This window comes from Zymoseptoria tritici, chromosome 7 (assembly GCF_000219625.1).
Source record: "Zymoseptoria tritici IPO323 chromosome 7, whole genome shotgun sequence".
Classification (NCBI taxonomy): Eukaryota; Fungi; Ascomycota; class Dothideomycetes; order Mycosphaerellales; family Mycosphaerellaceae; genus Zymoseptoria; species Zymoseptoria tritici.
Genome location: NC_018212.1, coordinates 2,414,471 through 2,430,102, shown reverse-complemented (window position 1 = coordinate 2,430,102; position 15,632 = coordinate 2,414,471). Strand labels below are relative to the sequence as shown.

At 54.0% G+C, this 15,632-nt stretch overlaps 5 protein-coding genes across 5 annotated transcripts; 3 read left to right on the top strand and 2 right to left on the bottom strand.

Annotated features, from left to right (window-relative positions):
* Positions 1-78: 78 nt before the first annotated feature.
* MYCGRDRAFT_94821 (uncharacterized protein) lies at positions 79-1,086 on the top strand (the record flags this gene model as incomplete). The annotated part of the gene is made up of 1 exon (XM_003850914.1): positions 79-1,086. The coding sequence occupies one exon, from the start codon at positions 79-81 to the stop codon at positions 1,084-1,086; it is 1,008 nt and encodes a 335-aa protein (XP_003850962.1).
* Positions 1,087-2,251: 1,165 nt separating this feature from the next.
* MYCGRDRAFT_94820 (uncharacterized protein) lies at positions 2,252-3,061 on the top strand (the record flags this gene model as incomplete). The annotated part of the gene is made up of 1 exon (XM_003850915.1): positions 2,252-3,061. One exon carries the CDS (start codon positions 2,252-2,254, stop codon positions 3,059-3,061), a length of 810 nt encoding a protein of 269 aa, XP_003850963.1.
* Positions 3,062-4,008: 947 nt separating this feature from the next.
* Positions 4,009-4,782, top strand: MYCGRDRAFT_94819 (uncharacterized protein; the record flags this gene model as incomplete). The annotated part of the gene is made up of 1 exon (XM_003850916.1): positions 4,009-4,782. One exon carries the CDS (start codon positions 4,009-4,011, stop codon positions 4,780-4,782), a length of 774 nt encoding a protein of 257 aa, XP_003850964.1.
* A 3,757-nt stretch (positions 4,783-8,539) lies between these two features.
* On the bottom strand, positions 8,540-9,973 carry MYCGRDRAFT_94818 (uncharacterized protein; the record flags this gene model as incomplete). Its single annotated transcript, XM_003850868.1, has 1 exon — positions 8,540-9,973. One exon carries the CDS (start codon positions 9,971-9,973, stop codon positions 8,540-8,542), a length of 1,434 nt encoding a protein of 477 aa, XP_003850916.1.
* A 1,649-nt stretch (positions 9,974-11,622) lies between these two features.
* Positions 11,623-15,445, bottom strand: MYCGRDRAFT_94817 (uncharacterized protein; the record flags this gene model as incomplete). The annotated part of the gene is made up of 6 exons (XM_003850867.1): positions 11,623-12,762; positions 13,045-13,420; positions 14,097-14,172; positions 14,638-14,691; positions 14,745-14,881; positions 14,937-15,445. The coding sequence occupies 6 exons, from the start codon at positions 15,443-15,445 to the stop codon at positions 11,623-11,625; spliced, it is 2,292 nt and encodes a 763-aa protein (XP_003850915.1).
* Positions 15,446-15,632: the final 187 nt, after the last annotated feature.

Genomic DNA, 15,632 nt, shown 5'->3' with positions numbered 1-15,632 from the left:
TGGCGAAGTCTCCCCGAAGTCCTTTCTCCGAATTTCCACTTCTCCGTCATTTCTTCATCACACTTCTCCTTGCCAATCATGCCGCTAAACTACCTCGCCATCATCATGCACCGTCAGTACATGAAGGCGCAAGGCAAGCAAGTCACGGCCGGTGCCCTCGCATCGAAGAAGATGAAAGATCTTCCCCTCCCGACCGAAATCCTCCTCAAGATTGCCGAATACCCACTACCAACGACCGTCCGAATGTGCGCTGGCCACGGATTCTACACCCAGCCTAATTATGTCGACTCATTCGTCGACCGCGAAACCATACTGAATGTGCGAGCCGTGCTCAACCTCCAGCTCACTTCACGACAATTGGAGCCAATCGCCCGAACGACAATCCAGAACTACTTTGACAACCGACCCGAAACGCTTCATGTCGCGTACGCGAGGGAGTGGAAGGGGAGCCGGAACAAGGCGCGCTTGGATACTCCCATCTACGAATTCATCAGCAAGTTCCGCACGCTTCGAGTCGAGATGTCGTTCAATTTTGGCTACTTCCCTCATACACCCGAGCCAGATTTTGAGCATACGGTCAAAACGCTCAGCATCACCGTCACCCACCGTGGGGACAGCTGGAGAGTACTGGCCGTCGATGTGACTACCCTTCTGGGCCTCAAAGTGTACGACCGACGGATATTGGGCTTGGCGAGATGTGAAGACGCTTTCATCCAAGCCGCCATTGCACGTGTGGGAGCGGCGCTCATGGCGTTGGGCAATCATCGGCAGGGTTCTGATCTCCTCTGTACGATGAGGTTGGACGTGGAGAGGGACTGGAAAGGTGTCCCGGAGCGAGACTTCGGATTATGGGATATGTTGCCGTTGAGCACAGACTGGGCGAGGTACATCCCGGCGGGATATGAGCATGGACATCGCGATCGGAGGCTAGCGTGGGTGGGAGGGAAGGGCAGTAGCGCGGGCACAAATGGAGGATTGCGGACTACGGATGTCAAGGGCGAGGAACGAGGGGCGAAACACAAGGGTACAGGTGTTGACGGAGGGACTCGGATTGGCGGCGGAGATCTCGACGACAAGACAGGCTGAGTATGGCGAGACATACTGGGCACACCATGAGGTCGTTGCTGGTCAGGAGCGGAGCTGTGCAAGGAAACTGCGGCGAGGTGGAGGTGGAGCCTCGTACACGTCCGACTGAGCAGGCGGAAGAGAACAGACTTGCATGGACTAAGCGAGCTTTGCAATGCGATGGTGCTCGTTTGGGGCACGCATCCTGCCGGTGGACTCTGATCTTCATGAAATGGCCAGGAGCGCATCGCGGGCTTCATTCGAGCGCACAGCATGGTAGAAGGCAGAGATCACAAGGTCCTCATCCTCAGCCAGGTACCGGAGCTTTATGAATGTTGAATCAATGGTGCAGCTATTTCATCATTGGTTCTAGCAGGACTGAGGGTCGGTCGTGAGTAGTACTGTAGTTTAATGTCCGCTTCGCGTGCCAAATTTTGACGACGTCTTGACACTGACCTCACCTATCGACCCCCATTTCCTCAGCCTTGAAAGCGCCGGGAGACCTGCACCGTCCAGATCATGAAGCTGAACATAGAGCAAATATTGCAGAAGTATGGACAGACAGGCAATATCCCGACGGTTCTGGTATGCCTCTAAATGAGCCGATGTTTGTATTGTCGGTTTCTTCATGTCTACCCACTGTCGCAACTCAGATCTTCCTTCGCACAGGTAGCCTTTCGTGCTTGGGACTTTTATTTTGTCCGTTTCCAGCACAACAGCCTTCGCGGCGGCAGAAGTGACGCTTGGACTTGCCTGGACTAAGGTATACACATCATCATATCCTGAACTTGACGTAACTTGCACTTCTCACAGCAAGTTAGCCCATTATAGAGAACATTCACTTTTCAAAACGCTAGCCCGAAATGGACCCGCTTCTGCACGCGCGCGTTAAGCTTTCCAACTGTGCCCAGGCACTCTGCTTTGACCAACAACTTACACGAAGTTCCTCATCCACGGACTTTCTGTTTCAAGAGCACGGTCTGAAGCAATCGACGCTGCTACCTACTGCTGCATTGTATGTTCATCGTTGCGCAGGTCCGGCGCATCCTCTGCGGTTGCTAACACCTCTTTACAGCAGCCGTCTCCTTCGATATCAGGCGGATTGTCCCCAATCCAGGAACACGTCAAGAAAACATTATCGGAGTGAAGCAGTGCCATCCGGACACAGCGCATCGCCCCCTACAAAATGGCAAAGTTCACCATCACCTCCACCGGCAAGAAAAACTACATCACCTCCCTCCCAAAAGAACTCCTCTTTCAAATCGTCACCGAAATCTTCCCAACCTCCATCGAGATCCACACCAACGGCATCCACCGCAGGACCCCCATCCAGCCCATCATCGATGCCGACAGCTTCGCCCGGTTGAAGTGCGTCGAGGACTTCGCGCGCGCCGATCCCGTGCTGGCTGAGGCGGTGCTGCAAGCTCTTCACGACGTGTTTTTCCTGCACCGTATTCCTCTCCGCGTCGAACTCACGCGGTACTGGGATCCACCTGTCCCAACGGGGGCTATGCATATGTCGGCTTTCTTTCTACTTCTACGTCGATTCCAGGTGCTGGAGATTATGGATATGCCGCTCGCTTTCGTGCACGTTCCGAAGGACGGCGAGAGTCGCTTGGGCCATAGTGTCAAGAGTTTGAGCATTACTGTCGAACGCGCCGGGCCCAGCTGGAGACTCAAGAGCATCGTAGTTAAGACTGTCCGCAATCTCGACCAATACGATAGGCGTGTACTCGAACTTGCCGAGCTGGAGGATGATCTCATCGCGGAGCTGGTCCCCAGTGTTGGCGAAGCGCTGATGGGAATTCAGGCTATGCCTCCGCATGGACATAACTTGTTGAGTACCATGAGGCAGCGTATTGCGGAAGCCAGCGCGCGCATCACCCAGCATGAGGAATGGAAGATGATGAATCCGTACTTCGATTGGGTCAATGGCGTGAATCGCCCGGTCGTGGAGGTGACTCGCAAGCTTGGCTGGGTGGGCAAGGCGCCATAGAGGATTTCCCCCCCTCGGCAAAGGGAGAGAGAACATGGCTGTGTTGAGAGAGGAAGTCGGGAGCTTGGATTGAACGGCTACAAAGAAGTGGTCATGGCAACAATGCGGGCGGGCTCGGACGAATGCGAGGAAGCCTAAGCACAAAGAAAGGTGGACTCAGCACAAGGAAAGAGGTGCTCGAAGCTTGAGGGACGTGGGCTCAGCAGCTGAAAATGGCAAGGGATTGCCGGCCTTCTCTCAGCTGGGGATAGCCACTGCGGCTACATACCATGGTCTCGGATGGAGTCCGTTCCGCCACAGCATGATTGGGACAGCGAAGGATACCGCACATACAGCGGCGATAAAGCCGCGTGTGTTACTTCATGGTCGTGTCGTGCTTAGACATCGCGACTCACATGGCTGAACTCGGAGGTTTGGTGCAAGCGTTACTACTGTAATTAATGATGCATACACATCCGGACCGCATTATCAGCACCACCGATAAGTCTGCCTATATCGTAAGAGGCTATACTCGCAATGAGGTATGATCTCGATGTCATGCCCTATTTGCTTCGCCCATCATGCCTTGCATAAAGTCTTGTCCAATTCACGACCCACGTTCGTTGCCTCAGGTCTCGGGTGATGAGCGCATGTTGAAGGGAGACAGAGATGGTATGGCTTGTAGCTACGTATCATGAGTGCATAATTACATCGATTTGGCAGTCAAGTCACAGCGCAGAACGAGTTCACGGAAGAGTATGTATGTAGTACTTCCAAATTGCAAATCTCAGAACGATCAAAACGATCCTTTACAGCATCGTGAGGAAGAATGGCGTTCTATGAGGTACCCCTTGAACAACCGCTCGCTGCCTGAGGCAAAACAACGCAGCTGAAGCCGAACATTTAAAATCCCCCAACTTCATCTCCTCGACCTCGACATCACACACGCCATCACACACGCTATCACGATGCCTCATCCAACCTTGCTGACCCTCCCTTCCGAACTCCTCACCGCCATCGCAACCGCCATCCTCCCATCCCACATCTCCCTTCGCGAACACCGCAGCGCCCACTGGATCGGCGGCATCGACGCCGTCGCCGGCCTCCCATCCCTCCGCAGCTTCTTCACCCTCCAACGTACCTGCCACCACCTCGACTCCATCGTGCGCGAAGTCGTCTCCCACATCTCAAAACACCACGCCATCCCTCTCCGCCTCGAGTGCCACCCCCGCCTCCCGACTCAGAACCCCGAAGAACATGGCGCCATCCCCGTGAACAAAGGATTCATGGACCACTTCAAGACGTTCGAGGTAATCGTACCTCTCTCCTTCATCCCTCGCGATGCCCGCCAACGCGCGCGTCTCGGCCGTAGCGTAAAGCGCCTCGTCATCACCGCCACCCGCAACGACAGCAATGGAGAGTGGAAATTCGTCGGCCAAGAAGTACAGACCATCCAAGCCCTCAAGGTTTACGACAAGCATATCATTCCGCTTGCGATGCTGGAAGACGCGGTGGTGGATATTGCGGTGAGATGGGTGGGCGAGAGGATTGAGGATTTCAAGGGCGTGGGTTGGCCGCTTTGGTATCTGGATATGGACGCTGAGTGGAGAGTTGTGGAGGCGGAGTTGGGTGGAGAGTGGGAGAAAGTGGCTGTGAGGGCGTTGCCGGTGGGTGGAGGGGGGGTTTATGAGGTTGAGGGGGTGGATGAGAGGCGCGGGTGGAGAGGGAAGAGGCCGGCGTAAGGAGCAGGGCTGGAGGGCGAGTGAGACTGCTGTATGGATTTGAGGAGGCGGCAGTGAGCGAAGAGGGAGAAGGGCTGGGTACCAGCATGGAATCGGCAATTCTCAAGATCGGAGACCACAAGGAGCAGGTTACAGACAAGACTACAAGGTTGACATCTCGAAGCACGGTGTGGCCAGATTCGATCGAGCTCCGAAGTGATGGAAGTGGGAAACGAATGTTGCAAGTACACAACCAGTTGACAAATGTAGCAGCCTTAGTGTTCAGTCTACGTCTCTATGACTGTGTGAAGCGCAACCACGGGTATCTCAAGTCTCCTCCTCGCTTAAACGCAACAAAAATGGGGCTCAAAAGCCTTCAACTCTTCAACACACCCTCCATCCAACCCCCTCTCCCCCCAAACAAGCCGTCCGATACATCCTGGCAGCCTTCTCCCTCGTCTGACGCTGCGTCCATCTCTTCCCACCCTCCGTATTCCCCGGCCTGATCCTCGCTACCGCCGGCTCCACAATCTGTCCACTTCCCAACGTCCTCTGCATGAGGAACAAATCTTGCGCCGTTAGGATTTGCTCCCGGGTCTGCACCTGCGCGTTGAGCTGTTCTATAAACTCGCTGAAGTTATCCGCGAAGCCATCTTCCACTTGCTCCATCGTCTCCTCGTGATCTTCCTCATCCATGTCCCGATTTGTTGGATCCAGGGGGAGGTGTAGAGCTCCCATTTCCTCCCTTCTTCTCTCCAGCAAAACCTACCTGTTTCGGCGTCGAGGTCGTAGACGAATGACATCGTCAGTCGTCGGAGGGAAGAGTGCCAGCGTTGTGGGAGTTGGACATCGCGGTGGCGCACGCGGATGGTGGGGTTTTCCTCTTCTAGGGAGTGTAGGAAGAGGAAGGGTTCGCACACGTCGACGACGCGGATTTGCGAGATGAGTGAAGAGGGGAGGCCGCCGTTGGGGAGGTGAGGGACGCGGGTGGGTAAGGCGAGGGTGAGGGTGTGGTCGTGGGCGAGGGAGAGGCGGATGCGGTGGGTTGATGGGAAGGCGGTGGTCATCTGGGGGGGTTGTTAGCGAGGCGTGTGAATGTGGCATGGGAAGAACGCGTACTGCGGCCAGGGCGAAGGGATTTGCGGTTAGCTGCTGGCGTAGGAACTCGGAGCGGCGGCGATCGCTGCAGTCGATGTAGAACTGCTCAGTGCCATTGCCGTTCGCGCAGGTGACGGTGAGGTCGAGGGTGTTGAGGGGAGTGGTAGCCATGTAGGTTGGTTTTGATGGGTATACTTGGGGTGTATGTGTTGGACATTCGATTTTTGTCGGTGTGCGATCGGTCGTGGAGCTCAGAATGAAGTTCGAGCTGCTCGAAGCAGAGTGGAGCCAGAGAACGTCGACGTTTGAGCATAGGGATCGGCAAGGCTGCATGCCCTAGCGTGAAAGTTGTCGAGCAGGAGATGTTCCCTCCATTGAAGGACTGGCAGAGCATGGTCTTGTGGCTGGAAAGGTGTATGGATTGCGGTGAAAGCACATCTTCAAGGAGGCTGCTTGCTCGGCGCAGACAGCGAGGGTATGAGAAGGAAGCACCTGAGCTCGCGAAAAGAGGCAAAGTCGTCGCTCTGTCGTGGAAGACGCAATAACAGAGGACGGAGGTCAGTCAGATTGCACAGCTGTGATCTGATGGTCAAGATTGTTTCGTATGCTTGCTGGACGGCAAGAAATGTTTGCTTGCCTCTTCCGGCACCGTCGAGAGCGATAGATTGCTCTGGTTCAGACTTCATCGTTGTGCCGCGTTACCACGTCAAAGGAAGCACAGGGAAGAGTCCTCGCAAGACCAAGATGATCGAGCCGTAACAGTGACAGACGGCTCCGTAGGCTTCGTTGTTCGTTCTGGAGCAGTCTTAGCTCTTGTTGTGCTCTAGCAATCATCTACAGCTCATATATTGCAGCGATACTGCTCAGGTCTGGCCCAAATGTCCTGTTAGCTCCTCCTGCTCTTCTCACGACGCTTCTCACAGCCCGTGCTTGCCAGTATTCGCTATCCGATGTCTCCATCTCGATATGCTCCTCTTCTCTGCGGCGGACTATCCAGCCGTCTTGTAGTTGGTTGCGTAGGTTTGTCGTTTGTCTGAGAAGTTGGCAAGCTTCGATTCGGTGGCCCTTGTGAGTTGACGTGCGAGTATGTCCGCGTAGAGGATGGTATCTGTGAATTTGCAGATGTCAGCTCGTATCAGCAAGATGAGTCGGCTCCACTGACTCTAGCCATGGGCTGTCAGTGGTTAACCGAGAGTGGCAGCATTGTGCCATGCCTATCGTTGGTCGAAGCTGAGCCTGCGATCGAGGGCTCTCGCACCTCCGGCAAGGTCTGTGGCCCAGCTGACTTGTCAGTCGCGGCAAAATCACCAAGCTTGTCTCGGGTCGCTGTCCACTTATCCAGCCTTGGTCGCACGTGCAGCGGTCAGTCCATACCCTCAGAGGTCGTGCAGTTTTCTATTGTAGATGCATTCTCCGCTTGGTGGCAGTCAGGCTTCGCCAAACACTAACCGCTGAACACCCGCGGACAAAGTCTCCTCAATATCTCTCTGGTCGCAAATTCACACGTCAACAGTCAACAAGATACGTGTAATAGGAGAAAGATTCTTCTCCAGACCACCGCCAAAAGACGATGAAACTGATGAAAAAAAAAAGGTTGGAAGTCTTCTCGCGAAGCTTCAATGGTTTGTCCAAAAATTCCCTGACGACCCGAAGGCCATTCAGGAGCAGTCAGTTGATAGTTTTCAACTAGCAATAACCCTGGCTCGGACGAATCCTCATTGCCTAGAGTAAAGCCCTTGCTGGAAGAGAGTTAGTGTTGTTGAGGGAAGGGGGCGCTGGATAGTACTCGCCACCGGGATGTAGAAGAAGAAAGGAAGAGGGTCTGGAAGGGGAGTTGGGGGGTTTAAGTAGTCGCCGCCGCTAGTGTGCGGAGCTCTGCAATCAAACTGTTGTTGTTGATTGCGGTGGCCAATGAGAGGGGAGCTGTTGTTTCAGGTGAGGGAGGGTCACTGATTGGTTGCGGCGTGACCTAGAGGGCGATGACGACGAGGTTTGTCTTCGTGAAGGCTTCGTCGGCGTCAACGCATGGAGTGGCTTTTGGTGGGTCAGTCGTTCTACAGTTGATCGATATTGGGAGCCGAGCTGAAGAGGGTACAAACAGTTGGAAGTCAATGCAAAGTGAGACAGTAGAATAGGTAGCATTCGATTTGCCGTTTGATTCAAATTGCTGGTCAGGGCACGGCGGAGAGGGATCGATGGCGTACATACGTGCAGTTGCGGCTTACGTTCAATCTTGCAATATCACAACATTGTTCGAGTATAGCATGGCCAGCGGCATTTTCATTGCAGTAGTTGACTCACAGTGTCGTTTGAACAAGCTCCGGAACAAGCTCGAATGCACATCGGCTCCACGTGGAGTAAGACCATGGCTTCGGCGTGGAGGCCACAAGGTACCTGAACTTCGGGCCAGGACCCGAACTTTGAGTCGGGCTTGGAACACCACTTCATAAGAACAGAAGAGGAAACGGTTATAGTGGAAGACTTGCATTGGTGCTATTCATCTTGTACAGTCGTTGTTGCCATTCGCCGACGCAACAGATTCTGCGTTCATTACCATTCCATCGTACCGTCCGTATTCTTCATAACGTCGTAAGCCAGAACGCCAAAAATTCGCTCCATGCCAAACGCCATGTGATGAACAAAACAAAATCTCAAACGCAACCTTGTCACATCCCAACGCTCATTCATCAAAATCCATTTCATCCGCGTCGTACACTCCACTTTCGTCATCATCGTCGTAACCATTTTCTTCCGAACGCGCAGCCTCCAACACCTCGTACGGAACCACGGGAGCGTCGCCATGAGCTACCGCGATGATATTGTCAGGCTCGCCAAGAACGGTGAACGTGGGTGCAAGAGGCTCAGTCATACTCGGTGGCGGTGAAGGTGAGTCCTGCAGCTCGGAAAGTGGCGAGTCGGGCTCCTCATCATATCCTCCATCATCCGATCCGGCTGTGACGTTGGTAGCAACAGCCGGTGGAGGTGGAAATTCAGCCAACATCGGGTCAATCCTCCGCTTCTTGCTGGGAACTCGATCCTTCAGCCACTCTTCCGGTTCGTTGCCCTGGATCAGGTACGCCTTGCCTTTCCAGAGGTAGTACTCCTCCTCAGGCACGGAGCTTGAGGCACGACGCTTCCGGCCGAACTTTGCGAGTTGAGCATTACGTCGGGCAGAGATACCGTTGACTAGGTCCTCGTCACCGTAGTCTTCTTCGTCGTCCTGTGTATTGATCTGGTTGGAGCTGGGTTGAGGAGGTGCGGTGTCGTCTTGGATCTCATCGCCAGGCGGCATCTGAGCTTCAGTCTCCACACGTGCCGGTTCGTCAGCTTGCTGAGCCTGGTGCTCAATATCCCACTCCTCAGGAATGTAATCGAGGAACTCATACTCCTCCGGAAGCTGTGCAGCGGCCGCATCGTGCTCTGCATCTTCATCATCAACACCGTTGGCCTGGTCCTGCATCTCAGTATTAAGGTCGTCCGCAGCCGGTGCCGTAGGAGGGAACCAGCGTTGAGGTTCTGCTTGGACACGTTGTGGAGCTGGCACACCAGAAAGTGCTCCATTTTGGTGCACAGCGTTGCCATCGATCGCAGGAGCGAACTCAGCACCATTGGCGAAGCGGTTGTCAGGAAGCGTGTAGAATCCCGTGTTCTGGATCTGCCCTACAACGGGCACCTGGGTGTGATTCGGATTGAAGGCGGTGTACTGGAAGTCGGGACGCCAGACCGCATCGTCGTTCAGAGGGTTTTGTGGAGCCAGATTGAAGCCGGTGTTTTCGTACTGTCCTGCTGGAGTGGTGTTCGGCGGCTCTTGCATTTGTGGTGCCCAGAAGTGAGTGTTGTGCGGTACATTCGTCTGCACGAGCTGTTGCGACGGGAGATTGTGCGCATGAGGTTGGTAGCCATACGTCGGAGGGTGTGAAGACGTGTTGGTGAAGGTAGTAGCGGGCATCGGGTCCTCCACCTGGTTGGCGGTCAAATCTTGCTGGAGCGCGTTGTAAACGTCTCGCAGGTCATCTTCCGCCATCGCTGGGAGTCTATCGTCCTGGTTCATGAACTGCGCCCACTCGCGAAACTCCTTCTCCTTCTGCTCGGTCTGATTCTGCTGGTTGGACATCTTGAAGTTTCTGTGGAATTTCTGGAATGGTTGATAGGTTTGAGGAAGGAGAGGAATCAGAACGCGCCTGATGCGCCAGCTTAATACCTTCTGCTCTGCATCGTGTCGAGTGTTGTAGAGCTTCACTGCACTTGACAATGTCCTTGTCAAGTGAAGTCAAAGAAAATCAACAAAGCTGGCTGAGAATCACTCGCCAAGTCATCATAATGGTTTTGTTGCTAAGCGAGGATCGCTGACTTGCAACGACATGCTCAGCTCCAGCGGCTCGAGAAAGAATGCCAGCTTGGAGTCGCATCGTGTACAAGGGGTTCGTGAGAGAACTCCGTTAGATAGTTCAAATCGACAAGGCAGTTTTCTGTATACAAAGTATGCATGGTGTGAAGCCACAAAAGAGTCTTTGAAGTGCCCCTGAAGTGCCGGTAGGCTGTAAAGTTGTGGTTCTTCTTGCATCGGTCCCCACGCTACTGCTTCTGGTCGAGCATGGCTTATCGACCAGAGCAAACAACATCGTCGCAGTCAGTATGCAATACGCATCAAGTAGTATGCCGAGACCTGCACGGACGGACTTGCACCAACTTTGCGAGCCTTCGAGGTATCGCTACCGGCGTTCTCATGTATTTAAAAAGGGATGTATAGCTTCTGCCGTGTCATTGCTGCTGAGTATAAGTTGGGAAACTCGGACGATGTAGACGATGCAAAAATCCTGATCAATACCACAATGTAGTAATCGAAGGTTAAACCGATACTGCAGGTTTTAGCCAACAGCCTCTAGATACTGCTTGCTCCTAGTCTTTAGCTAGAATAAGAAGGGCATAATTACTCGCATAGCAAACTAGACAACTCGATTCGGAGGCATGTTCTAAGACCTAAAGAAGCTCTAAAAACCGTCCAGAGAAAGACAATATCAGACCGCTTTGTTGTCTATGCTTGCTTAAGCGGAACAGTATATAGCGTCTTTGTCTACATGTTTGCAAGTAGTAAGTAGAATGTAGAAGCGGCCTCACGACAAAGACAACAGGCGGAGATCGCAGACTAAGGGATGTAGCATCGCTTTTGGTGTCGACTTTACAAAATCGCTGACATCTAGTCGGAAGCTGATGTCAGACGCGTAGATATAAGGAAATGGGAGGGCTCCGCATTTCCTAAGGCTATAAGTACCACGAACCACTCCGATTTAACCTCCACCGGATCTAACACTATTACCGTGCCTCTAAGAAACAAACTGCATTACTCGCAAGCCCATTACGCCGGTAATTTCTGCCGCCCAAGGGGGATTGGCCCTCGGTAACGCTCCGGACATCAACTTTACTCACGACAGCCGAAGCGGAGAGAGTTGGAGGCTGGCGTCAGACATGTCAACAGATGAAAAAGTCTTGGCGGCGTTGCGAAGCGACCCCTGAAGGGCGGTCGGCAACGTATGAGATCAAGAGGTGTGTTTAGGAAGCATTGCATTTGTGCTGTCACTACTGTGCATACGTGATAATTTATTAGGCCGTAAGGTCTTCTCATTTATGGTCTATCAATTCGGTCAATTTTCAAAACTCCTGAACTCCAATACCCAGAGACACTTTTGAACGCCAGGCGAAAAGAGAAACCCAAACCAATGTCCCACGAACGGACTGCCCGATCTCAGTCTTCAATCTCAGTGCTCAATCATCGAGATCCAAAGCATCAGGATCATAATCCTCATCGCTGTCGTCGTCACCGTCATCCTCGAGCTCGGCCTCCTCCTTGTCTGCACTCTTCTTCTTGTAAGCGACACCACCCTTAGCCGGGACTGGAGCCTTCTTCGCCCCCGCGACACTGGTCTTCTGTCTCTTGGATCCGGTCGACTCACCTCGCAACCACTCCTCCGGCTCGTCACCCTGGATGACATACGTCGCGCCCTTGTAGGTGTACGTACCTCCAAGTGCTGGAGCAGGCGAGCGAGGGCGCTTCATGGACGAGGGAGGCTGGGTGGGTGGTGCAGGAGTGGGTTCGTCGGCAGAATCGTCTTCGTCGGAGAGATCACTGTCATCCTGCTCATGCTCCTCATCATCGCTCAGCTTGACCGGCATAGCGTGGGTGCCGGAGCTATCTGCATCTGGAACCTCTGGCTGATTCTCCTCGATCTGCTCCTGCTGTTCCTGCTGAGGTTCAGCCGCAACTTCTTCGGCGTCAGCCATCTGGTCCTGGAACTCATGAGCCCGCCACTCTTCCTCGGTGATCGACTCATGGTCGGCGTCAGCATCCTCATCCTCAACTCCCTGAGCCTGCCGCTGCATCTCACTGTCCTGATCCTCTCCAAACCGTGGCATGTACGTAACCCGACGAGGCGGTGGAGAGTTGTGCAGAACCTCACGAGGGGTCACAAACATCGGTTCTTGAGTCTGTTGAAGAGTGGTTGGTGGCGCGAGTTGTTTGGATGCAGCACCGTAGTCGAACGGACGTTGAGCAGTACGTCGATACCCGACTGGTTCGAATAGTCCTTGCATGTTCGTGTTGGTCAGTCTATGCATCTGGAGTGTGTCCGACTCATCGAACTCGTACAGGGAGCTGGGCTGAAAGGCATCGTCTAGATGCTCGTTGCCGCCGCCGTTCTGGTTTCGATCTGGGGTTTTGCTTGGGTTGGTCATTTTCTGAAGTTTGTGAGAGGTCTGAAGCAGGAAGATGACCGGAAGACGACCATTGGCAAGCTCAAATACATCGCATGCTGTATCGTGTCGAGTGTTGTATCGCTTCTCCGTCGCGTAGAATGTCGTTGTGACTTGCGTTGAAAGAAGTCCAACAAAGAGATCTGGCGGATGTGACTTGCCGGACCAGCACAATGGCCCTGTTCTCCCAGTCACGTCAATGCCATTTTGCGAGGGTTGCGAGCCTACTAACAAGACTACCATAGAGCGCTCGCGTGAACGAAGAGAACGTGACCCCATAGACTCGAAAGTGCTGCCGTGGACACTGACTGTAACCCAGAGAACATCCAGGAAGATGCGACCACGGCGGAAAGCACATGGTAGAAGACTCGCGTCCGGACCGACGGGAGGCCTGCAAATCCTTTGGCATCAATCTTCGGTGATGTCGGCATCGCTTACAGACGGGTCGTCGTATCGCTGTGCGGTTCGGCGTTGGCGCTCTCGAGCCATCACAGGCGTGTCGTTCTCCTCGGGCTGGTCGAGATGACGGAAAGCATTCATGCGTCGTCGGTGTGCGGGTTTGGAGGGACGTCTGGGATCAGACGCTGTGCGCTTCGGGCCTGCTGCTACGAGGGCACTCGGCGGGTTGTGATGGGAGTTGTTCGACGGTGGTGGGAAGAGCGGCGTAGTTGCGAGGCTCTTACGTATGGGATCCAGCCCTCCCTCCAACTCGGTAGAGTGCGGCGCGGCGAAGGGGCTCGCATGGACCATATCCAGCACTCCTTCCGATTCCGCGATCCCGGGAAATGGGTTGGCTTCTGGCGCGAGATGACTGCTGGATATATTGTTTCGATGAGCATTGGTATAGATCGTGCATAGATGCGTCGAGTGAATGGTCGTAGTCGCTCTGATCCCAGGGGATGCAAGACCCAGGCATGCTTGACATGAAGTGGACGGCGCCGTTTTCGGTTGGCCGCGGCATCCAATCGCAGGTCAGCTACCGCCGGAATTTGAAGGACGGCAATCCCATGTTAGTGTGTGAGGAGTCAAGTGGTGACAGCAGACCTACATATATACGGAGCCAAGTTGGCTCGTTTCGGATGGGTAGAGTCTTGTCTGAAGCCAAGTTGCCGCCCTGCGAGACAAGTGAAGGAGTGACCTCATCGTAGAGTGGACGGCGTAGAGACAGGATTCACCATATATGCTCTTCTCGGAGATCAGTGGTCGTGCCCATTCCAAATGCGAAGTGATATGTGCGGTGTTCTGATGCCGTTGCTGAAGGCGAAAAGAGGCGGCGGCGGAGGAACCTCGAGTATTGTCGCCATGGATGGGGACATGGCGAGAGTATTGCTTCTATTGTGCGATCGCGATCGCGTGGACAGTGGTTATGCTCGTTAGTGTGGTCGGACGCCCCACCCTTGATCTGCTCGAGCCGACCTTCGAGATCGGCATCTATGTTGACAGCCCATTCGTTGGCGCGAAAGACGAGATCGTGGTCGCGTGCCCCTTACGTCTTGCCGGCTTGAATGTTGTTCAAGTAGATGATGTCCTGGATACGGCGGAGCTCTTTCGCATCGTCGTCTTTGCCTGAGGCGATACGTCAGCATGTGTCTCTTCCCAAGTTAGAAATACTCCATAAGCGGAGAACCTGGCTTGCAGGAACCACAAGGACACAGCGGCGGTGTTCTCATCGGTGAATTCGACGCAATGCGCGAGCTGCGGCCAATCCTTGCTGCGACTATATGCTTGACGTTAAGCTCCGTCGGCACGGTCGTCCTCCATTGGGGCTGCCATGGTTGCGGAGTGTTCCCTTGGTGAGCAGAGTCGATGTTGGTGATATTGTGAGGAAGCAGAAGTCTCATTCTCGAAAGTAGCAGCGGTAAGTAGGTTTCTCCGCCGATATCCAAGCCATTTTGCAACAGTACAATCAACCCCAGTTCCGATCCCACACCGCTGTGCTCGCTGACTGTCCTGCGCGCTCCTCCGGAATCATCCATCCATCGTTGGCGTAGATGATCAGGGACTTTTCCCAGCCCTTGAAATCCGTCTTACCGTGCATTGATGCTCTGCATGCGATTTTCGCCATTTCGTCGGCTGCATGGTTGCCTGGAAGAGTCAATCAGTACGGATCTCCATACATGTTATACATGGCTACTCACCAAATGCCTGGTAGTTGTTCGGGGAGGGAGGGAGATGGCCGGGGACGTGCTTGAAAACCACACTCTTTCCTCGGTCCTCAAGCTCCTCGATCTTCTCCCCGATATCTTCCAACAAGCGATAGTGAGGGCCACGGTATCTACACCATTGGCTCAGTTGATGCTCAAAATTTGGAAACGATGGGCTTGACGTACTGTCCACGCTTCTGCGCATCCACATCGTACATGGCAAAGGTGCAGTCGCTGTAAACGACGAACACATCCAGCTGGTACGCTTTCGTGAGAGCTTCGTCCAGAAAGAAGTCGATCGCCATAATCTCCGCCTGGAGAGAAAGCTCGTCTCGATGTGCCCACGCATTTCCCAGCGCGATCCCACGACCCACCCACTGCCCGGTCTCCCAAGTGCACCACGCAGCTCCTCCGAAGTCCATGTTGTCTCGGTCACGGCTTCGAACGGAGGCGTCGACGAAGTACTGACGGATTCGAAGTGGTCGCTCTGGTGGCTGGTCGTGCTGGAGAGAGGCGGCGGCGGAGGAGGAATCTTGCTGCCATGGATGAGGGCGCGAGGAGGACATTGCTTCTCTTGTGTGGTTGCGGTTTGATGGACTGTGGTTGTACTTGTTGGTGTGGTTGGACGTATGATTGAAGAGACGATGAGATGTTGGACGATTCGTTCGTGACGGGACGAGAACGAGACGAGGCATAGTGGGCGGAGCCATGGCCGTGCCAAGACATATGCGGGACTCTTCGCCTGACACATGCTCCCACAACGAGGGCATTCTTCGCGTTATGGGATGATTTAAGAATACTCTTTCACATCATTTCACCACATTTGCAAGCAATCATAGCACTCCTTACTATGCTGGAAAGAAGGTAATATGGTATGCATGA